Source organism: Terrapene carolina, unplaced genomic scaffold, assembly GCF_002925995.2.
Source record: "Terrapene carolina triunguis isolate 2854851 unplaced genomic scaffold, T_m_triunguis-2.0 Scaffold192, whole genome shotgun sequence".
Lineage (NCBI taxonomy): Eukaryota > Metazoa > Chordata > Testudines > Emydidae > Terrapene > Terrapene triunguis.
Genome location: NW_020664543.1, coordinates 12,336,242 through 12,361,087, shown reverse-complemented (window position 1 = coordinate 12,361,087; position 24,846 = coordinate 12,336,242). Strand labels below are relative to the sequence as shown.

Below are 24,846 nucleotides of genomic sequence, written 5' to 3'. Positions count from 1 at the left end.
ATATGATGCTCATATAGTAGACCCTGAGAGTTACGAACACCTCAGGAATGGAGGTTGTTCATAACTCTGAAATGTTCATAACTGAACAAAACGTTATGGTTCTTTCAAAGGCTTACAACTAAACATTGATTTAATACAGCTTTGAAATATTACTACGCAGAGGAAAAATGCTGCTTTTAACCATCTTAATTTAAATGAAAGCACAGAAACAGTTTCCTTATCTTATCAAAAAAATTAAAAACATTCCTTTTAGTAGTTTACGATTAACAGTACTGTACTTTATTTGCTTTTTTTGGGTCTCTGCTGCTGCCTGATTGCATACCTAGTTTCAAATGAGATATGTGGTTGGTATGTCATGAGATATGTCAGTTTGTAACTCTGGGGTTCATAAATCAGAGGTTCTACTGTACTTAAAAACATTCTTCTGAGAGCTAACTATTTCTCCAGTGCCTAGAGGTAATTTTTTGAGGGAGCAACACTTGAAAATAGCAATGTCACCCATGCCATCTCTAACATGCAACCATCACTACGCATTACAATTTTCATAATCCTGATTTCATGAGTATCTTCTTTGACATGTTCACTCTAAGAAAAATAATTTGACATAATGTGAACAGTCAACTGCAAGTAATACAATTGATTTTTATCCTGTCTGCCTTTATGGGTCACTTGATAAACTATAATAAATATACAGGTAAAGATTTTTTATTAATGAACAAATTAGTTAATTAGTATAAGTTACAATGGGAAAATAAAAATGTATCTTACTCTTCACTGAGGAAGTCAAAGGCTTTAGATTTGTCACTAGGTAACTGAGATAAGGTGCTGCTTCTTTTCTTGACTGATGGAGTAATATGTGAAGTTGGAGCATTATACTTAAGATTAACAGGTGGTTCTGGTTTCTTAGCAGTATTGCTTGATGAACTGAACAGCCTGCTGAAACTGAAGAACAAAAGAAGTGTGATAAGTCTGTATGCATCCAACAAAACTGACCTCCTTTTGTACTAGGGTGACCAGATAAGTGTGAAAAATAAAGACCAGGAGGGAAGAAGGGGTAGTAGGTCACCTATATAAGACAAAGTCCCTAATATCAGGACAGTGCCGATAATATTGGGACATCTGGTCACCCTATTTTGTACACAGGGCATTGTGTACACTACACTGCTCAAATCAATGTATTACAGTGGTTGGAAGGGAGTGGAACCAAACCCAGCGGCTATTATGTGCTTAGCAATAGCTTACACACAGCCATAATGTGAACCTATGTTAATAAGAGAAGGCATGTTAATTCAAACTGGTATTATTCCATCCTCTTCCTTTAAAGGAAGACTGGATCTTAAGTTTCCCTTGAACATCCACCACAAAATGGGCAAAAGGTAGCTTATGTTCTTCATTGAAGAGAAGTCTTAAAGAGTGCGTTAGCTCCGTGGTGAGGAACTGCAGGTAAGCCCAAATCCTGGTGACTCCACAACCCTCTATCCATGTAAACCCTCTAGCCCAGTGAACCTACAAACCTTCCAGACCAGAGGTGAACTATTACCAGTTAAGCCATTAACACACACACACAAAAAAAAATCAAATCAAATCAAATAAAAAATTAAAAAAAATTTACGGGGATTTCAACATTTATCTCCCTTTTTTAGTTTTGACGTTTAATTTATTTAAAGAATAAACAGACAATCAGTAAACATTATTTTAGGGGGAAATAAAAGTGTTGAAATTATATGCAAACCACAAACATTCAAAAAAATTTTTTTATCAAAGAAATTTACAAAAATGCTCAGAATCAGTGTATTCAGAACCTGGTTCATCTTCTGATAAAAAATACTGTACCATTACTTTGAAGCACATTAGCATCTAACTCCAGTAAATGCACAAACATTCACTATAGGATACAGCTTATGACACATTTTGTCTTTGAGAACAGCCTTACTGAGTTGGCATGCTAGGTATCTAAAAGAGAAGCACTTTAAATATCTTTATCCCAAGAACAAAATAATTAACTGACATACAAAAAGCATTAATACCAACTACTTGGTGTTTTTCGCAGCATCTGCCTGTATTTCAGTACTTACAACTGCCAAATGCTTGATCTCTTCTTTTCTTGCATGGCTGGATTTTCTCTTGATGCTCTAAAGAAAAGGGAATACTAAGTTTACTAAATAAGCAATAATACAAAAGGTAAGGTGTGTGGGAATACACACAACTTTGGGTATTTAAGTATAAGGCGCTGCCTTGAGCCATTGAGACAGAAGTTGAAGGTGTCAATACCTGCATACATGTCTCTTCAAGTCAGAGACTAGTTTTATCATTTAAACTCAGCTGCAATTGAAGAGTGCTCTCCTTCCAGTAAGTTAGTAAGCACCCTCCATTCTTACTTCCCTAGTCTTAGATATCAGTTTTATTTATAGTGTTATTCTGTAAGTCATAGTCACAGCAGTGGATACTGCTACAAGCAACCTTTTGCAAAGGGAAACTTTCAGGTTTGGGGTTTTATATAAAAAAAAACACACCACACACCACTAGTTTTAAAGATTTTGGGATGATAATTCTCAAATCGTCTTTAGAGAAGACCAACAATTAATGTTCACTTTCAGCACCAGAAATCAATATAGAACATTGTACTTTATCAATTAGAGTAGAACGCCATTTATCCGAACCTCCATTATCCGCCTTTCTGTATTAACCAAACCACTAGTGCACACAGAAATCTGGGAAACTGACCCTTCAGCCCCGCTGCCCAGGACTGATAGCCCGTGCCCTGCCGTGGGGGGCTGAAGCATATAATTTAGCTTTGTGGGAGCACTCTGGTGTGGGGCCTGGGACAACGGCAACAAAAAGGTTGAGAAACACTATAATGTTCAGGATTAAAGAGTAAAAAGAGTAAAAATGATCAATACGTGTACAGATTGTTAAAAAACTCACGTCTTTTCTTGGTAATACATGAACAAAATATTGTTTGCAAGAACTAGGGGTCTGTATATTCTGTTAAGCAGATAAGCAGATAAGAAGGGGGGTATGTTTTAATCTTTTTCCAGGAGGGGCCAGCTAGTTTAAAAGCAACTCTGTATCTTAAAATAATGGATAGAAAGCTCTTTGCCCATTCTCCTGATTGGATAATCGAGAATTTGGACAATCTGGCCCCGGTCCCAACCAGATCAGATAACCGGGGTTTCACTGTCACTTGTAAAAGATTCCTTAACAGGAAATTGAGAGAAAGGTGCTTAAATCAATTTTGGGCACATATCAGTGGATATGAGGAAGCAAAGGGAGAGAAGGGAAGTGATGGAGAGAGAACATACAGAGAGTTCAAAAGAGCGATGGGTGCTCTGCACATATTTAAGAGACAAGACTTTGGGGGGCAAAGAGCTTACGATGTATATAAAGAAAGCACCCAGGTGAAATGCAACAACTTGGTTTTTTGATGGTTTTTTTTTTTTTTTTACTGCAATGTTTTTTCTTGGGTTTCCTTTTTAATTTTAGATTTCCACTTTTAATCCCTACCTTTTTAACAAAATCTTGCAGTTGGTTTTTAACTTACCTGTCATAGTCCAATTTAGTGCTTAGGAATTAGCTGGTGACAAAATGATTTTTTCCTGAAGCAAGCCAACTACTGGTATGAGAAGGAAGGAGAGAGAGAGGGAGCAGAATTCCATTACAAGAGTAGCCATGGAAAAATGAGCCATCTCTACCTGAGAAAATGCTGTTTTCCCACCAAGTTTTGGAGTCACGTACCTAATATGTTATAATTAAAGCCCTACTTGAATTGCAGAAGGATTGTCAAAAAATTGCAGCTGAGTTGCGATCAAGCCATGGAAAATTGCAGAAAAGTAATAATGGACCTTATTATTTGCAGGAATAAAGTCTATTTTTCTGCAAATTTTCCGCTGTCGGCCACCAGGGACTGAGAGTGGGGGCCCAGGGCTGACAGCAGCTGCCCAGAGCTGACAGCAAGGCTCCAGCTCTCAGCACCGGGGTGGCTGCCACTGTCAGCCCCACACACAATGGGGCTCCTACTCTCAAAATTGCAGTGGAAGCCTAATACTGTGGAATCTGCAATTTCCGGAATATTGCAAGTTGAGTAGAGTCTTAGGCCTGATCGATACTACACAGTTAGGTCAACGTGAGGCAGCTTACATCAACCTAATTATGTCAGTGTACACACTACAGCCTTGTCCCACCGATGTAAGTCCCCTACTACACAGACATAACTCTACCTCCATGAAAGGCGCAGGGCTTATGTCGGTGTATATAGGGCGACAGTGTCTGTCTAGACACTGCATTACTTGCATCAGCTGTTGGATGTCTTGTCAATTTCAGGGCTCCATCCTGGAGTCCTGATATTGGCCAGAAAGCCAGGCAGCTAGAGCTGGCTCCCAGCCAGGCTGCACCTGCCCTGCTCCCTGCCAGGCTGCTGCCTGGAGGCTCCCCACTCAGGGAGCAAAGAAGCCCGGGTGGCTGGCCCCCGCTCCCAGCAGGGAGGCAAGAGCCGGGGAGGGGAGTTGGGAAGGACAGCTGGGCTCCCATGCCTGCCTGCCTCCCGCCCCCTTCAGTCAGTGGAAGTGCTTCTAGTGAGGATGCGCACCACCAACAGAAGGAAGGTAGTGTGCACATCAGCCACCACAGTAATTACTGCGGTAGCTGTAAGTCGACCTAACACAGGTTGACTTAAATCAGTAGTGTAGATATGCCCTCTGTTATAATACAGTGTTAGATGTAATCATTACACCTGACCACTAGATGGCAATATACTGTGTTATTAACTATTGGATGATATATGGGAGTGTTGTAAGAAGTGTCAGAAGGGTAGCCGTGTTAGTCTGAATCTGTAAAAAGCAACAGAGGGTCCTGTGGCACCTTTAAGACTAACAGAAGTATTGGGAGCATAAGCTTTCATGGGTAAGAACCTCACTTCTTTTGTAAGAAGTGGTACAAGGAAGAACTTTGTGTTGAGGTCGGAGGTGAGAAGCCATGTTTAACTATCCAGAAGGAATGCTGTGTAATTTCGCTGAAATTCAGGACACAGTAATTGATTAGGACTGTTCTATTTCCAGTCTTTATTTCTTAAATTTGACAATTCTTCCATCTTTTCAAAGTTATAATAATTGCCTTTTACTACAGCTGACCAACCAATTCTGATTTAATGATCACATCTGGGCCACAGACCAATTTTATTTTATTGTTTGTATGACTGTTTTAGACGACTTGAGTACAAACACACAGTAAGAGAATTCTTCCTGCCCCAAAAACCTAAGGCTGAAAAAAATTATGACGCACTTAACATTACAAGCTCAGAGGAGTCCCTTTGGCTTCAATGGTGTGTGTTTCATACTTGCTTAAATCTTTATGGGATCAGGGTCTAATCTGATAAGAAACAGCAAAAGGGTCAACAGAGGTCCAGAGAGGGGAAGTGACTTGCCCAAGGTCACCATAGGTCAGTGGCAAATCTGATAACAGAATCCAGGTCTCCTGGTTACCGACCAGTGTCCTGTCCTCTAAATCACACTGCTCCCCAGAAATCAATCTGCTAACAATACGACAGAAATATCAAAGGATCTTATGTCATTTACCTTATCATTTCAGTCCATCGCACAGCTTCCTGAAGCTCCATCAGCCGCTCTTTATATTGATTTCTTTCCATCAGGACACGGGCCATTTCAACACGTGTAAAACGTTTCCTCTGAGCAGTGGGAACATCACTCTGCACATACAGAAAGCAAGCTTATAGTACTACAAAGGAGTATCAGGGGCATGAAGTCAACCACCACCTTTCTGCTTAGAAAATAGGGCAATTAACTCAAGTGCCTTGGATGACTGCAAATGCCACTGAACTGCACAAGGCAAGAGTTGGGTAGCCAGGATTCAAACCATTTTGGGCTCCATAGGCCTAAGACAACACCTTGAACTGCACCCAGAAATCAATAAATAGCTAATGGAAACTAAGGGCTGGTCCACACTGGGGCGGGGGATCGATATAGGAAACGCAACTTCAGCTACGAGAATAGCGTAGCTGAAGTCGACGTTTCCTATATCGAACTAAAAGTACTTACTTCGGGTCCACGCGGCGCAGGCAGGCTCCCCCGTCGACAGCGCTTCCTCCTCTCGGCGAGCAGGAGTTCCGCAGTCGACGGGGGAGCGCTTCTGGGATCGATCTATCGCGTCCAGATGAGACGCAATAAATCGATCCCAGAAGATCGATCTCTACCCGCTGAATTAGGCGGGTAGTGTGGACCAGCCCTAAGTCAAAACCAGTTCACTAAAGGGAACAGGAGGCAGGAAAGGATTAGAGCAGGTTAGTCTAAATAAACTGACATTTTGTTTCCCTGAACTTTTCATCTCTTTCCCACATGGAAAATAGTTTATATCTTGATTAAGCCATGTAAGTTTCATAGAATTAAACCAATATGATGGAATATTAGAAAAGGGCATGACACAAACTTGGTGTTAAATATATACCTACATCATCATCCTCTTTCGCTTTTTGTCTTGCTTCCTCTGCTTCTGCACGAGCTCTAAAGAAAAAAAAAGATGAGATAACTAAGAGAATCTTTAGCAGATGTTTCTAAACTTTCATGAGGACAGTACTAAACACTCACTTTCTAAGCTCTTCTTCTAATTCCTTGTTCTTCTCTTCAAGCTTCTGCTTAGCTTGTTTTACAGCTTCTAGTTCTCCATGCAGTACATCCTTCTCACAGGTCAGTTCATCCACTTTTGCTATCAAATCATTCTTTACCACATTCAGCGCATTTCTATGCAACAAACATTTGGAATACATTTTTATAACAACTCCATTGAAACCTAACAGCACATAGCTTTGTAACACTAGCATAATTTAGCTCCGATACTTAGAAATCTCTGAATAGATAGTGTTGTATGCAGCAACTAGAAGTTGGCACTTTCTAAAACAAGCTTAAAAAGTACATGACATGCACCACCACCACTGTCTTGTAAACAGGTGACTTCAAGTGTCACCATTTTCTCTCTAAAGCTGCTAAAAACCTGGAAATAAAAATATCCAAATGAAATTAAAGTTCAAATTCAAGTAATCTACATAGCGAATAAATTCCTATAGTTGGTTTCAATTCTGAACTGGAACACATTTTCAGCAGCTTGTCAAAACAGGCAGAAAAATAAAAATACTTGACTACAATCATGCTTGAAATGGAAATTACAGTGGCCAAGTGGTACTATTGTATACTACAGATATGTATATAATAGAAGTTATAGGGTGCTGCTATTGTACTAAAAAACAGACTGGCCAGGTTCCTAGGGCTAAAATATTTTTTAAAAAACATTTACACTGACATCATAGCTCTGAAAATTCCTAAAAGAAAGATCAGCAGCAAAGCCACAAATACTCTGCCAAGAAAACCTACAAAGTAGGGTTGCCAGATGTTCAGTTTAACAGAGACTGGCAGTAACTGGTCTCTGCCACCAGGGTGTGGGAAGAGCAGCAGCTGCTCCTGGAGCCTGGAGGAGCAGCTCTGCTTAGCAGCTGCTGCACTTTCCGCCCCCCAGCCTGACGGACTGGACTCCAAAGTAGGTACCATGGAGGAATGCATGGAGGGCAGGGGTGACCTATCCGTCCCCCCCGCCCTGCTGTGCCCCAATTTCCCCTTCCCAACGCCTTAGTCTGGGGACCCCCTCTGCCCCGCTGTGCCCCGATTTCACCTTCCTAGCTCCTTGCTCTCCCGCCCCCCTCCATGCCCTGGTGTGCCCTGATTGGACAGGCAGGCAGGCTCCATGTCAGCTTCTCCTAGCCCAGCTCTGCAGGCAGCAGGGGATGGAGGAGCAAGCAATGGGAGTGGGGATGGAGACTGAGTGACTGGGGGGGCGCCTCCGGGGCAGAGGTGTTCGGTTTTCCGGGATTAGACAGTTGGCACTGCACACTGTTCTTGTTTTGCTCTTGGAAGCTAGTAGATTACTAAAATGACAAGATTTATTACTCTCTAATTAAAGTTTTTGTATCATTTTAATACTCTGCATACTAACAGGAATGGAGGACACTGGCAGAGTGCAATACAAGTCTACCAAGAAAAAGTATAACTGGTAGATTGAAGTGACATTTTAGACAAAAATCAAATACATTGTGCTTCATTCAAAAAGCCAGACATAGTACACAGTTGCGGGTAGCTCTGAATACTAAAAATACCATTTAATGCTAAAGTAAAAAATGTCACCATTTGTCAGTGATCCCATATGGCACGGTCCATTTTGGAAAATGATAAAAAGAGTGAGAGCAGAGGGAGTAGGCAGGAAGCACTCCCCAATTAAAAGCTACAGTTTGACACTTACTTGGTCTCCAATAGCTGGGTGTTCTCCAGAATAAGATTTTCAACTTCACGGCCCATTCCTTTCCAAGACAGAGTAAGTGAATAAATTTCAGAAAAAAGAATGAATATTTTTACAACAGAGAAATCAAATTAAAATGTTTTATTTAAATATGGTTAATCTACATTTTGCCTTTATCTGCCTAACAAGATGAATATAGAAGCACTTCACAGAAGCAATGTAAATACTCCCACTGAGCAAATATCTAAAGCTTTCTGTCCCTTCCTTCTCTACTTAGCTTTGCTTTCATCCTTCCCCAGGTGATGCCCGAAGACAGCCCTGGCTAATGACCAACAAAGCCTCTCTGCTGGTTTTTCCCCCCAAAATGAATTGCAAGCTTTAGGGAAAGGTTGAAGTACTACTAGGTCAAACAGAACATCTACGTCATTAATGGACAAAAAAATTTAACCATTTACAATGCACAAATTCAATGAAGCGTTCTACAAAAGAGGTTATAGAGTATATTTTATGTTCAAAATGCGCCATTTTTAATACACACAGGACATGCTGAACAAGAAAGCTCAGAGATATAGTGTGAAAGCCTTGAAGATCTCTCCAAAGCAGATGGTACCTTACCAAAGAAATTACGGTCTTTAAAGCCCATGCATTCCATGTACAGCAAAAACAAGAACAAGAAACATTTAATGTAAGGAGTAGTATGAACGAAAAGCAACAACAAATCAAGAGATTTGTAAGCTGTAAGAGTGAATTAAAGAAAAGCCAGCACCGAAAATATGAAATGAAATGTTCTATGATTTGAAGCAGATTGATATGCAAGACATACAGTAAAATAAATGAGTATCACCAAATGAGTTAGCCAGGCATAAACAAAGCTTTATAATGGATTAAAAGGTAATCTTCACTTCTGTGAAACGATTTAGAAGCATGGTATTTGGAACAAGTGCTAAACCAATCAATGCAAAATTTAGATGAAATATTCGATTCTGAAAAAAAATTCCAAGTTTTGAGTTTAAATGCTTTCAATTGTTTCATGCATCCATAAGGTTCATTAATATTTCTAGGAAGTTCCTATACATTACTGTCTGCATGCTTAAAGAATATTTTAAGTAGAATCTACTGTAGAGTTTTAAGTTCTATTTTAGTTTTTAAAATGTATAATGAAACAGCAATAATAGTTGTAAATCTTGTTCAGCAGATTATTTTCAAGACAACCAAGCCCAGCATTATGTACACACTGATAATAGGAGCAATTATGGCAATTAGAGGTTAGCGTTACACAGCAAAATAAAAAAATCTTAAAGAATTACCCTCATTGTAAGAATAGTGTGGACGTCTGGTTTTAACAAGTTCCCTAAACACAGTAATAACTTCCAAAATATTTGATAAGGAAATTTTTTTTTTATTAAAAATGAACAAATCTTAATAGTAAAAAGTAACATTTAAAATAGGCATGCAAGTTGAAATTTGTTTAATCTTGTGACTGATTAGTGTATCATATTCCCCTAAAAAAGAGAAACATCAGGTCTCTTATAGAGCTCATTGGACTTTAGATTGAAAGTAGTAAGTTACCTTAACCATATACAAGTTATTTTATCACAGTTATTTTCACTTTGCCAACAGCTGTACAAAACTGAGGTTTGCAATCATCAGGAGGTTTTGCTTGTGTGAAGAATAGATTTGCCTTTTTTTTTTTTTAAAAATGAATTGTATATGAAAAGCTATTTTACAAGCGTACCTAGGATGATTTGAACTAAATGCAAACAACTGTTGGGATCCCTACATTGTCAAAAAAGTGGATAAAACACAGCTGGAAAGCCAAAAGGACGCAAGGGCAAAAAAATGTTTCCAAGCAGAAACAATGCAGATAATGTTGTATATGAAAGCAGCAGCCAAGAACGCCTAACTGTAGAAGCAATAGTTTTCAAAGTATTTAAAAGCATACACACCAGAATATTCCCCTGGGTATGCAGCCCAAGAGAAAACAGATTAGAGAATCCCAATTAACTAGGTTTTATAGAACTAGAAACTCAATGCTAATAATTTAGAATGGAATAATAAAAAACACACTCAATACATTGTAAATAGATGTGGCTAGTGTGTGATGCAAGTTAGGAAAATGTATGCGTCTGAGACAAAAATATCCATGTGCTGTAATGCTACATAAATGAAAATCAATATCATATAAAAAAGTTAGTAAGTCAACACACATTTCCACATAACACATGAGAAGCCTAATTACATATATTATAGGAATAGACTTAGTAAAAGAATTGCTCTCTAAACATAACAAAATAAACTTTGCCTAAATAATGGGAAGACTAAAAAGGGTGTTCATTTTTGCCCAAGGAAAATGGGATGCCCAATACGGGGAAAAAGTCTTATAGATTTAAATAACTCTTTTGTAAGATCTACTATGTAGGAGTAGACACTAAAAGTTGCTGTTAATAGGCTATGAAACTTGATCTCAAGAACCCATTTTTGAATGCAAAATGTCAGTAGCAACTAAAAATTACCAGTGTACGAGGACATGTAAAGTGAGTTATGGATGCCTACCAAAACTAGGAAGAGATGACCACATAAAAAACCACCACAACAGTTACCATCGTTGCTTGTGGTCTCAGCAAGGAAGTCCAGAGTATGAGGAAAAGAACAGAACTATTTTCTCCCCTAGTGGTGGTCTTTCCAGACTAGGGACAATGGCAGCTAATAGGTACAACTTGCATTGCGGCTGCCTATTCAAAATAAAATCAGTTCCAGTGCAACTCTCTATCCAGTTTTCCCCACTAAACAAGAAATTCTCAGGGAAGTGCACAATGTGAATCACTAGAAATTCAGACTATTCAAAAATACGTGTTTGGTCCCCGCAAATTCTACACCACACCTCCTTAGCTAAGAAGTCTGAGAGTCAAACTGCTCTTTATGCTTTCTACACAGCCCATTTTCAGACTCAAAAATCAGCTGCTTCTAAGGGCCTGTCTACACTACTGCTTAACTCGATGTAATTTACATTGCTCAGGGGTATGAAAAAACAAACACCCCCGAGCGATGTAACTTACATAGACTTAAAACGGTCTCTACACCACGCTATGTTGGCAGGAGATGTTCTACCGCTGACATAGCTTCCGCCTCTCGTTGACCGGGAGTAATTATGTTGACAAGGGAGCACTCTCCCGTCGCCATAATGTGTCTTCACCAGACGCGCTGCAGCAGTGCCGATTTAGCGCGGTAGTTAAGACAAGCCCTAAGATATGTCCTCTAATGTCTACTGCCAATAAAATAAAGCGTGGATGCTGAAATATGGCTCAGTTTTGCTACAGCAAAAGTTTCATGGCACATATCATTACTGAGTTGTTGCTTTTTGTTAAACACTCGGGGATGCTCAAGTGTTTCTAAATTGTTTGGTTCTCAAACACAACCAACTTGTTTCACAATGTAACAGCAATATACAATCTCCCTCATAGGCAAAATTCCAAATATGAGCAATATAAAAAGCACAGTGAGGCCCAATTTGTTACCCAAATGGTTTTAAGCAATGTTAATTTGATTGTCCAAAACTGAGAAAAAATTGCTTTGTAAGAAACATCCTAATATACGAGGCACTAGACACATTCCTGTGTCATACCATATACAGAGCAATTCAAATACCAAGCACTTTAAAGAACTGATGAAAGGCTGAATTTTAAAGAAGCGTGCTAAACCACAAAAAATTCACGCTCAACTGTGAGATGGTTTCATTTATCAGTACAGGAAAATGGAGCCTTATTCAGCTTCAGGCAGCAGCAACTAGAAGAATTATCCTAACTGAAGCGAATCAGGGTCTGAACAGTCACCAAGTTTACTATTACATTTGTAATCTCGACTCAGGACCTCAATGAAAATAAAATCTTTGTCTCCACTGAGTAATATCCAAATTAATCCATAAAAAATTTAGGCATCACAGCAGAAGCTGGATAGGGCAGTAGAGGTTTAGCAAAACATGGACAAACTGATTCCAGAGTTCTTATTCCTTTCTTGATACTGACAAAAGTCACTTGAACAAGAAGAAATTTCACACTGAAAGAAACCTAACCATGAAGTAGCACACACATTTATTCTACTTTAATAATACCCTTTCAAGGCCACTGAAATAGAAGCTTAATACAATGAATCTTGGTGTATATTTCAGGAAATATATTTAAAGGGAGCTGCAATTACCAGAAATATGCTATAAAGACACAAGCATAATAATAATTTCTTCAACTAACTTGTCTTACCCAATAAATCTGCTCCTTCATCCACATCTCCAATTAGGCCAGAGCCAGCAGAAGACAGCTCTTCGAAGAGAGATTCTGTATTACGATCAAATGCTTTGTTCTCTATACCTTTGGTAGGCGTGCTAAGCAACAGAATTGAAATTTTTTAAAAAGTCAGAAAATGGAACCAACTATCATTCAAACATTTCACACAGTTGTACAGCAAAGGAAAAATGTGATTTTTAGATGGCTGCTCTATGGTTTGGCTTATAGCTCATTCATTAACATAGAAATGAACTGAAAACCTTGCTGGACATTTCTTAAGTACTTATGTTGGAGGAGTGTACCCCACACAGGCCCTGAAGGGGCTAATGTAAATCAGAGAGGCCCATTAATATACATGGCAGCACCTGGGAGAGACAAAGCCAGGAAGTTTGTAGCAGAAAATGGGCTGCAGTGATAGAGTCTGCAGTCACTCCCTGCCTTTTCTATCCCCCAGAAAGCAGGCCAGGGAGGCAGCAAGGAGTCTGAGGGAGTAGACCTTGGCTGCCAGCTACAGGGTCCCTGGACTACAACCAAGAGTAAAGAGAGGGCCTGCATTCCCCTACCAGCCACCAAGGAAGGTAGTGTGAAACCCCCAGAGGTAAGGGATGCAAGAACCATGGAGCCCAGAGACAGACAGAAGACCTGCTGTAAGGTCACTAGACCATAGCTGGGCTGGAGACTGTTACCTTGGAAGTGGTGGACTAGCCTGACCTGGCTAGAGGGCCAAGTTGCAAGAAGAGAGACGACAGCAGCGACAGAGCAACCTCAGCAGATGGTACCATAGGGGGAAACAGTCGCTGCACTACACTTGACCACAAGGAGTGAGCAAACCCCTTTACAGTGCCTAAGTGGCTTACGAGACTAAGAGCTTGTCCACACAGACTTAGTACTCTCTGAAGTAAGCACACTACGGAACTTTTAGCGCATAATAGCAGGATCCACACTAAAAGACTTAATACACAGCAGACTAGCGCACTATACATTCACGCCCTGCCTTGCTGTGCAGCACGTCTCCATATCCACAAGCCCTCATTGTCATTTTCAAAAGTGACTGAAGCACTTGGGCTCCTAAGTGCCCACTCACTTGCAATGGGGCTTAAGATGCTCTCGAAATTTTTACCCTCTCATCCTCTCATACAGCAAGGGACTAAGTTCTCAAAAACAGGAGTGTGCTGCCAGTAATGTGAGTGTGGAGTGCATCTGAATTTGCTAACATCTTCAGCAGAAAGCTCTGAATGACATTAGACACTACCCCATCCTCTAGGTCAGTGGTTTTCCAACTTTTTTTCTGGGGACCCAGTTGAATAAAATTGTTGATGCCCGTAACCCAACTGAGCTGGAGATGAGGGGTTTGGGATGAAGAAGGGGCTCCGGGTTTGGGGGGGGCTCAGGGCTGGGGTGGAGGAGGGGGTCAGGGCTCTGGGGTGGGGTCAGGGATGAGGGGTTTGGGGTGCAGGAGGGGCTCCAAGTTTGGGGGGGCTCAGGGCTGGGGCAGGAAATTGGGGCACAAACTTACCTCCGGCAGCTCCCAGTCAGCAGCACAGTGGGGGTGCTAAGGCAGCTTCCTGCCTGTCCAGGCAGACCGCGCTGTGCCCCAGAAGCGGCCAGCAGCAGGTCCGGCTCATAGGCGGAGGCGCGCGGCTCTCATCTACAGGCACCGCTCCCCCCCGCTCCCATTGGCCGGTTCCCAATGCGGAGCCAGTGCTCAGGGTGGGGGCAGCATGTGGAGCCCTGTGGCCCCACTGCTGGCCGCTTCCAGGGCACAGTGCGGTGTCGGAACAGATAGGCATTAGCCTGCCTTTGCTGGGCAACACCGCTGACGGGACTTTTAACGGCCCGGTCGGCAGTGCTGACCAGAGCCGCTAGAGTCCCTGGGTGCTGACGAAGGCAGCCCAGTGCCTTACATGCTGCGACCCGGTACTGGGTTGCGACCTGAACTTTGAAAAACACTGCTCTAGGTGTCCGTAAATCTCCAAATGCCAGAAGCGGAGACTGGACGACAGGGGATGGATCACTCAAGATTGCTCTGTTCTATTTATTCCCTTTGACGCATCTGACACTGGCCACTGTCCGACAGGATTACTGGACTAGATGGACCATTGGTCTGACCCAGTATGACCATTCTTACGACTCTGAAGGATAAATGCTGTGATGATACTGCAACATAAGGGGGTAGACAGGATTTTAAAGGGGTGAGTGAAAAAACCACAAGAATCCAACTTGGAATGAGCCAGTATCCTGAGCCCTTCTCTTAGAAAGATAAGAGCCCTCTTTTGCACATACTCTTAGCTGGGAATGGGAAAACTGCATTTAGGTGTCCTGAGTCCATCACAATATACAGTATCTTGTACATTTGTACTTCAAATGTAGCAATAAAAACAAAACTTGCTGTTATAAGAATTCTTCAGGGAAGAAAAACAGGTCATGGGAACTCATTACGCAACATGTCCTCTCAATCAGTTAAAATTCCAAACAAGTCATGCAAGTTCAAAATGAGTAACTGCGGTACCTTTTGAAATCCTAATCTGTGTACTCAAGTCACAGTATGCAATTTACCTTGAACCTTTATATCCACTGAGGTCTTTATCCATATCGAGCTCTGGCGTGGACTCAATGATTGCCTGAACTTCAGATTTTTCTTCATTTTCATTAGCACCTGGGGGTGGAGATGGGGAAGTAATATATATCCATTAACCACATTTAAGAAAAGCTCTGTACATTATTGGCTTAAAGAGAGTCACATGCAGGGGTCCTCCTGACAAATTTCATATATTATTGTGGCAAAGCCTCTGAATTGTACAGAATTTGAGTTCATATAGTGGTAATTCTATACCGGCCTCACAAGTTTAAAAAGTGATGTCATTCATTAAAATAGAAGGACTAATGAACCAATGCTATTTAACTAATTTTAAATTCAATTTTACAATGCCCGGATTTCAGGTTCTTTCTGAAATGGTGACAAATACACACTAGTTGGCTCTGCTTGCTGCTAAAACAGGTTGAGCACTGGTTCAGCTACAACTCCCATTAGCAATAGGTAAAAATTCATATTGTAAAGACAAGGTCTTAGACCATGCAATAGTCTCCTAAAGAAAGTGCTGGAAGACCCATTACCTCAAATATTTAAAAGCAGTCAAAATATATTGTAAGGGAAAATCATGAAGGGAGATGGTATTAGCTCATTTAGTCTTTCTAGTTTTTTTAAATAACCCCGGAATGTAATTAATACATAGATATACTTCACATTCCATGGAAAATAAGGTGTGAACAGCCCAAGAGGTAAATAGTGATCCTTATTTCAACATCACCAGTACTCCACTCCCAAAAGTATACACACACATACTTTTCCCTCCAGGCACCAGTGACTGACTTTGTATTGCATTGTACTGAACTGAATTGCGTATCAAGCAAACTGAACGCTGAACTGTTACAGCAGCTTACCGATGGACACAGTTCTTGTTTCTTGAGCTACCTGCACTTCAATGTGCTTGCTTACATCTGATTTCTTCTCCAGTGCATCTGCACTCTTTGCAAGCCCTTCATTATCCTCTTTCAGGGGAGTTTCAGCAGATAACCCAGGCACATCTGAAGCAGCTGTTGATGCTGGGGTAGTAGATTTTGAGCCTCCTTGACTAACATCAGAAAGTTCATCCTAAAATTGAAAGTTTTATTGTTTAAACAAGAAGGATTCCAAATGAAGAAAAAGCATTAGTGCATGAACTTATTTCCTGTGCTCACTATGTTAATTACATTCAAGTTAAAGCAGTAATTTAGATGTGGTAGAATATGCCGACTCTCATATGAATTGGAACCATTAGATACATCTCTGTGATTTTAATATTTAGGTTTATGATATGTATGCTTTAATAAGCAAAATGCTAAAAACAACTTTGCTTGCAAGGTCAAGAAAGTGTCTCCAAAAGGTACCGAAGACTATCAGCAGTATGAATGGAACTTTATTTGAGCCTCCTTAGGCAACAAACTGGGTGTACCACTTCAAGAAAAAGCATTTAAAAAAAAAAAAAAAAAAGGACGGGTTGGATCACAGAAACCCCCTTGGGAGCCGCCACCTAATGTGCAAAGACTACCCCTGCTCCTGTTTTCCCTGCCAGCTCAGGACTCCAGCACCCCGTCTTGCTGGGCGAGACACTCCTGTCTGACTCCAACACAGACCAAGGGTCCGAATCACTTGTCCCAAAGCTGCAAGTGTACCCAAAAACAGCTCACAGAAGTGTGCTTGTCTTTAGCACTCAGATGCCCAACTCCCAATGGGGTCTAAACCCAGATAAATCCGTTTTACCCTGCATAAAGCTTATGCAGGGCAAACTCATAAATTGTTCGCCCTCTATAACACTGATAGAGAGATATGCACAGCTGTTTGCTCCCCCAGGTATTAATACATACTCTGAGTAAATTACTAAATAAAAAGTGATTTTATTAAATACAGACAGTAGAATTTAAGTGGTTCAAAGTAGTAACAGACAGAACAAAGTAAGTCACAAGCAAAATAAAATGCGCAAATCTATGCCTAATCAAACTAAATACAGATAAGTTCCTCACCAGTTCCAGAATGCTCCCTTTTACAGGCTAATCTCCCTTTAGCCTGGGTCCAGCAATCTCTCACAACCCCTGTAGTTACTGTCTTTTGTTTCAGTTTCCTTCAAGCATCCTGGGGGGGTGGAGAGACTCCTTCTTTAGCCAGCTGAAGACCAAATGGAGGGGTCTCCCCCAGGGTTAAATAGACTCTCTCTTGTGGGAGGAGACCCCCCTCCTCCCTCCTATGCAAAGTCCAGCTCCAAGATGGAGTTCTGGAGTCACCTGGGCAAGTCATATGTCCCTGCATGACTCAGTCTTTACAGGCTGAAGCCATTGTCCACATGGTATCTTGCATGTCTCCAGGAAGACTTCTTATGTGGATTGGAGCATTCCAAGATGCATTGTTCCCCAAGTGTTTCCTGATCAAGTACTTAACCTGGCGAATTCCTTCCTAAAGAAGCTGACCAAATGCCTCCCAAAGCTTACTTAGAAACCAAGCAAGCATACAGCCCATATTCTTAACCTCAAGTAGAAAATGATATATATATATATGTGTACAAATAGGATGAATAGATATAGTAGACCATAACCTTTACGGAGATATGTTACCTGGCACAGGCAGCACAAAACATATTCCAATTATGTCATACATACATTTATAAGCACCCCCTCCCCATAAAGCCTTATGGGGTACACTGTCACAAAAAAAAAAAAAAGGATAACACTCTAATTTACACTACTGTTCTCTGAGAACATTAAGAAAGACAAAAAATAATATTAATATGTCTAAGGAACGGAAATCAGTTTGATATGAAAACTAATCTGATCAAGTTGGTTGCATGGAATCAATCATTTCTATTATTGCATTTTCATTTACTAATTACGTTCCCACATAGTGGTGTACTAGGGTGGCTAAATCCTACCTAGCAGAGTAAAAAGGACTACTTCGTTATAGGACTTCCCCTAATGAAAAGGCATGTTGAAGCCTTGTCTACACTGAACTTTGCAGAAACCTCCCACTGTTACAACTCCAGTGCAGCTCTACCAGTGCTAAGAATAACTAGCACTTATGGACCTCCCTGTCCACAGCAGCTCTACACAACAATGGTAAGGTTATCCATCACTAGTATACACTATCATTCCCCTGCTAATTTCCCTATAATTCTCAGGACAGACACTCTTTGGAGACTGCCTGCTAGACATACAGATTCTGAACAGATAGGCACCCAGACTGAGTCCAGTCACCAAACAGACTAAGGCTAGGTCTACACTACAGCGGGGGGTCGACCTAAGATACGCAACTTCAGCTACGTGAATAGCGTAGCTGAAGTGGCGTATTTTAGGTCGACTTACCTGGCTGTGAGGACGGCGGCAAGTCGACCGTTGCCGTGCCGCCGTCGACTCCGCTACCGCCTCTTGCCGCGGTGGATTTCCGGAGTCGACGGTAGAGCCATCAGGGATCGATTTTATCGCGTCTTCACTAGACGCGGTAAGTCGATCCCCGATAGACCGATTGCTACCCGCCGATCCGGCAGGTAGTGAAGACGTGCCCTAAGTGTTCAGTTTTCTACAACAATATCTTGTACCTAGGATCTGTAGCCAGAGATGAGGCACTTCATTTAGCCAACTTGCTTTATATCATATTTTCTATATTAAGCCAAGAATATTTGCTTTTATTCAAGCTATGGGGAACTTTGTGACAACTTGGGAATATTTGCTAGGCGGGATGGTGAGGAGGCTTTAATGCAAACCAACAAACAGTGTTGTAATCTCAAAAATCCTGAGCATTCTTCCCTTCGCCATTTAATTTTCTGTACCAATACTTCCTGCAACGTCATCCATTGTTTGGTATGCCAATCCAATTCACTTTCTATTCAGAGTAATTGACGGCATGTGAATTTACTGCTGAAATACAACATTACTATTAGAGTGTTCAGACATTTATTCTGTTGTCACTACAATATATGAAGTAACAAGCTGAAGAGGAAAACTGGTTTAATATATTGACTATTTATATGCAGAATTATTCAAAATTAAAAAAGTTATATGTAATAGAAATAAGATCATTTCACAAAAAAGTGTAATATATACAAAATAAGAGGTGATACTTCAAGTGTAACTGAAAACCCTTTGTGTATTCAGACTGCTGAAATGTTTGATTTTCCTTCAGACATGGACTCAACTGTAATTCTTTGTAGTCTCCAAGAAGTTAACTAGGTGATCAACAACCTCCCTTCTCTTTTCAAGTACATTTTGGTTCACACCAGCTAGTAGTTAAACTATGAATCCAGATCTTCTTATGCTTACAGATTTTTATTACAGCTGCACCAAAAAGCCCTGATCAGGATTGGGGCTCCATTTTGCTAAGCACTGTAACAATACGTATGAAAACAGTCTCCAGTAAAAAAGATGACAATCTAAGAAAAGTGGGCTACAAATGGTGTGAGGGGGGTTGCACTGAATATGTTTAAAATATATACTTTCATACCTATGTATCTATGCACATGTTCCCTGAGAATTATAATAATATAAAGTACCTACTATCCCCATCACCCCTGAAGACATCACCTAAAGGTAAACCCTAGTGATATTTCTGAAGTTGAACCAGACAATTTTGATATAAATATGGAGATGGCTTTGAAAAAAGCAATTAACATTGAATTTAAAATAATTAACTCCACAAGGCTGCCATCTTCCATGTCAGGTGTGCCTCTCTATCACAACTGATCTTCCCAGTTTTTTATGAAACAATCACTGGGATCCAGAAAGATAATTGCCACATTGCACCAAATTAGACAAATGGTCAAATCTATTCTAGTATTCCATCTCGCACTGTTGCCAGTACCAAATACTTCAGAGAAAGACAAGTTCTCCATGATGGGCAATTAATGCAGTATCACACACCAGGAAAATATTTCCTCTTAACTCCAGGCAGTCAGTGACTAGCTTGTGTCCTGAAGCAGGAAGATCAATATCCCTATAATATTTAAGTATCTAATGTAATTAGTTAGTTTCATTAACCATATGTTTAATTGTTCTTTGCCACCATTTCTTGTGGCAATGAGTTCCAAAGACCATGTTGTGTTAAAAATTTCCTTTTTAAATTTGTCATTTTAACTTTGTTACGGCTGAGTTGGAACCAAGTGGCATAGCTGGAGGTCTACTGTGTCACAATACCTACAAGTCAATTTACATGTACATATTGACTAACCCTGAATGGGTTCAAATTAATAGTTCATCTGTCCACTATGTTTAAAAAGGTGCTTTCTAGATCCCTAACTAGTCTAGAAAATAGTTTTAACACACTAAGAGTTCACTGTACTGAGTTACATATGTAATACCAAATTTTGAACATCTGAAACAACTTGCTGTTAATAAAGTCTCCAATTGTTTGGAAGTGTCACAATTGCTTGCTTTGTCTCCATATACAATATCCTTCATCACAAATTTAAAAGTGACCAAGATGGGAAGGGTGAATATTTGTTAGTCTCACAGTGAGTCAACTGGAGAGTATAACACAGCATGTGTAACACCTGACTATTGGACATCTCTGACGGATTCCAAGAATATGTACGTTCCCCCCAAAAGATACTCAGGAAGTCATGAAGCCCAAAATTAAGGAATTATGGCAAACAATTGAAGTCCATTTTCTAAAAAGGCTACATGATTAAATATTATAAGCTGCCTTTTGAATGTTAACTTGTGGTAGATTTTTTTTTTTTTTTTTAAGGTTAAACAACTGGATAATGATTCATATTTTAATAAACAAGTAATGAAGGGAGGAAATTGTACTCTTATCAAGCGAATCCAGAGCTCACCCACACAGGGAATAAAACCTCAACATGAATGTTGGCTCTGTTTAAACATTTCTCCAACTCTGTATTCCAAATGCATCCACTGAAGAATGCAGCACACACTGACCATTGACTTTATAGCACACAAAAAGCCCCAAACAAATGGCTTGATTGCCCAACAGAAAGTGGCTGTGAAGAAAAAGGGTCTCAACTGATTTTGAATCGTTTCCAAAAATTATAAGGGACTAACCAAGTGTTTCCGTATAATTCAATTGTTTTGCTATAACTACTTAATTTCTTCCCTTGCATTTGGAAACTGGATTTATCAGTAGATTCAACTGATAGCAATATATGCTCCAGAAATCAGTGAGAGTTAAATGTAATTCCATTAAGCAGGAATGAGTCTAAATATTTTCCCCAAATATTTTAAAAATTTGAAATAATCAAGTTGTATTTTGTAAGCAATGTTCCTAAAGACTTTTTTCATAGAACTAAGTTGTGTATTTAAAATTAGGTCACTACGTTTGTAGAGAACTAAACAGTGGTTTGTATGCAATGCAATCAGAGTAGGGATAGAAGGAAGCAATACACAACTGCATCTTGACTTCCAATGGCACCCAATTTTGTCCTTACTGTACAAAGTTCCAGAATATCCAGATAAACCCTTGTCTGTGTTGCTCCTGGGCACCTATACGGAGATGTTTTTAGGTGTACCATTCTGCATCCTTCAAATACTACTGCATGAATAAAAATGCAGGTACACCTCTACCCGATATAACACAAATTCTGATATAACGCAGTAAAGCAGTGCTCCGGGAGGGGAGAGGGGGGGCGCTGCGCACTCCAGCCGATCAAAGCAAGTTAGATATAACACAGTTTCACCTATAACGCAGTAAGATTTTTTGGCTCCCGAGGACAGCGTTATATCGAGGTAGAGGTGTATTTGAAAGCAGTAGTACAAGACACTGGCAAGATACATCATGTTAAAAACTATAATAGAGAGAAATTAATATTCAACTCTTAATAGTGACTGCAGTGTATCATGCCATTCCACAGGATCATTTATTAAATACAGGCACTGTGCTTGGTACTGTGTAAGATAAATAATAATATCTAACTTACAGACATGGTCCCTGCCCTAAGGCACTTAGTCTTGTAGCTAGACTGAGATGTGTATATATAGAGCAGCAAAATTGTGCATGCAAGGTAGCCATTTTTAAGTGTGTACAAGTTAATATTTTTAAAAGGACTAATGCCAAGAAATATAATTTGACAATATGAAGTGACAGGTATTATTTTCTGGAGGGGACAGAATGAGATCAGAAAACCTCCCTTTATAACTCAACTCCATACACTCTTAAGTCACATGGCTCTAACATGTATTTCAGCAAAGCAACTCCTTCTAAAGCCTGTCAGTTTCTGAATTAATGAAATTGCCATGGGGAAATATGAATACAGAGGATTACTTGGGGGAACGCAAGACAAATCTGACTCCTGAAAAGGGTACAGTAGCCTGGAAAGGTTGAAAACCACTGTACTATAGTATTTCTGTTCATGGATTGCAAAAGGACAAAGCTTTCACAGAGTCTTCTGATCCTTTTTCAGTTTTTGTATATATCAGGATCATGAAGTATGCTATAGTTTAGACAATGCTTTATCTCCTGAGTTGGGGTACTTAACCACTTGTGAAGAGGCATCTGTTTTTGTACCTCCAAAAGTAGAGGAGTTCATTAGTGATAAGGCCCTTGTGACACCCTGACACCCCAATTTCCTAATTACATGACAGTGGTGAATATGTTTTGTACAAAGTATGTCTTGTGAGGTATTCTAAAAGTCTTGATCTGCTAGACATTAATATCTTGTTGGACTGTATGTGTTATCGTTGTATGTGAAATTATGAAGTTTGGCTATGTATGTGTTACTGAAACATGTGAGGTTGAAAGCACCCACAAGCAGCCCTCCAGGTACAACAGTAAAAAGGCCAAATAATGTTAATGGCTTATTGAGGAAATGCACACAAGCATTACCCCATGAACTGTATACAATGGAAATCTCTCAGAGATAGCACTACACAATGGGAACTATTTGAACTATCACAGCAAAAGCTTTCCAGCAAATGAGAAGAAGATATAGAAGGGGGACAGTGACATCATGGGGTGGACTCTCTCTCTCTCTGCAACAACACACCTGAAAACACCTGAGGAGCAACACCTGTGGGAAGTGATGGTCCCAGGCTAGAAGAATCCTTAGCCTGTGTATGAAAACCTGGGAAAGCCAAGGCAACTTGTGCCTTAAGAATCTACCAGCCTGTTTATCACTCAGGGTGAGAATTTGCTAATTTATATCCTACCTATCTAGTGTCTTAAGCTCAGTTGCATTTTTTATTTATTTATTTACTAAGGTAATTACTTTGATCTGTTTGCTATCCCGTATAATCATTTATAATACCCTTTGTTTCTCTAAACCAGTTTGAAATGCATAAATGGGGATAAAAAGCTGTGCATATCCTCCTCCACATTGAGGGAAGGAGTGAATTTCATGAGCTTACGCTATACAGTTTTCTGTGCAGCGCAAGAGAATACAATTTTGGGTTTGCATCCCAGAGGGGGAGTGCACTTGAGTAACGGGCAATCCCCTAGCTGAGTTTTCTCATGCAGAGCTGATTTCAGTGTCTGTGTCTTTCTGCAGCTGTACACGTCCCTATGTGTGCGCGCTAGAGGCGGCTTGAGGGCCTGGCTCAGCCGGACAGTGTGAGGGAGGCCAGGCTGGTGGAATGGGCAGGCTCAGTGGTACATCCAGTGGCACGCCGAAGGGAGGTGGGGGAGCGCCATAGCCCTTTCTAATAGGATAGGAGAAAAGGTTAGCCATGTGGTATAGTCTCAGTCTTGCTCTCACTTCCAGGACTGACAGAGTGATGGCGGTAGTGCACACAGTCCATCACAGGAGTGTCTCATGAATCCAGTAGTTTAGGCACCTGGTTTTTAGGCCAATTTAAATTCTCAAAGGATCAAGCATCTAGGGAGCCTTACTCTTCCAAGAAACTGTTGGAAAGCACATATTTGGTGAACTTGGATTAGAGGACAAACCCTGCGGGCATAGCAAACCCCACAGGATTTATGATCCTCATATTCAGGCACTAACAATTAAGGTCTTCAGCCATTTCAATAAAAAGAGCCCAAAAGTTAAATACTGAGTAACAGAGTTAAAGAGGACAACCTCTGTCAGTCCATTAATCAGATTTCTTCTTCATTCTGAAATGCTGTAATCAGATGGTCTCTTGACAGAAAGCAGCTGTAAAATCAGACTATCTGAACTAGAACTGTACAGTTCTTTCCAAATTGTATGTGAGGCAGAAAGCTTATTAGTTCTATAGAGCTTTGATCTCAAAGTCCTTTTGAATGCTCAAAAAAAATATTACATTATATAGTTTTAATCTTCCCAAAAGACATCTAAAGAGGGAAGGGCCATTCAGATGTTCCTTCATCTTTTTATGGCACCCAGTGCAGGATTATAATTTAAAAAACAGTTCAAGTGGAGAACACCTCAAATTCATTTGGTATTTTTAAATATATATAAAAAACGTTTCAGGAATCTCATATTAAAATTAGAAGTATTTTCCTCCTCTGAGACACACCACTGAATATTACTGATTTAATATTTTCATTTTAAACTACAAGCACTAGAATTACACAAATTTTATAGACAAAAATACACATATGTATGTCACAGTACTTGAATACTCAAAGTTTTTCATCCCATAGAACATTAAATTCCCAAAACTGTTTATACCAGGGGTCTCAAACTCAATTTACCTTAGGGCCAGTGCCAGTCCTCAAATCCCCACAGCGGGCTAATGTCACTCATGCCGCCCAGAACCTGCCCCCCAAAAACTCCACCCCCCACCGGGTAGGGGATTGGGGTACAGGCTCTGGGAGGGAGTTTGGGGG

The 24,846-nt window shown here is 40.3% G+C and overlaps 1 protein-coding gene across 5 annotated transcripts in view; it reads right to left on the bottom strand.

Moving 5' to 3' along the window:
• Window positions 1-24,846, bottom strand: part of SPAG9 (sperm associated antigen 9) — a 106,584-nt gene that overhangs the window by 31,055 nt on the left and 50,683 nt on the right. For all 5 annotated transcript variants that reach the window (XM_026654380.1, XM_026654384.1, XM_026654381.1 and 2 more), the window contains 9 exons: window positions 16,011-16,221; window positions 15,126-15,225; window positions 12,546-12,667; window positions 8,296-8,353; window positions 6,597-6,749; window positions 6,461-6,512; window positions 5,571-5,701; window positions 2,076-2,132; window positions 769-942 (listed from right to left, as the gene is read on the bottom strand). In XM_026654380.1, the coding sequence (XP_026510165.1) occupies window positions 769-942; window positions 2,076-2,132; window positions 5,571-5,701; window positions 6,461-6,512; window positions 6,597-6,749; window positions 8,296-8,353; window positions 12,546-12,667; window positions 15,126-15,225; window positions 16,011-16,221 (1,058 nt within the window). The remainder of the gene's footprint in view (window positions 1-768; window positions 943-2,075; window positions 2,133-5,570; window positions 5,702-6,460; window positions 6,513-6,596; window positions 6,750-8,295; window positions 8,354-12,545; window positions 12,668-15,125; window positions 15,226-16,010; window positions 16,222-24,846) is intronic.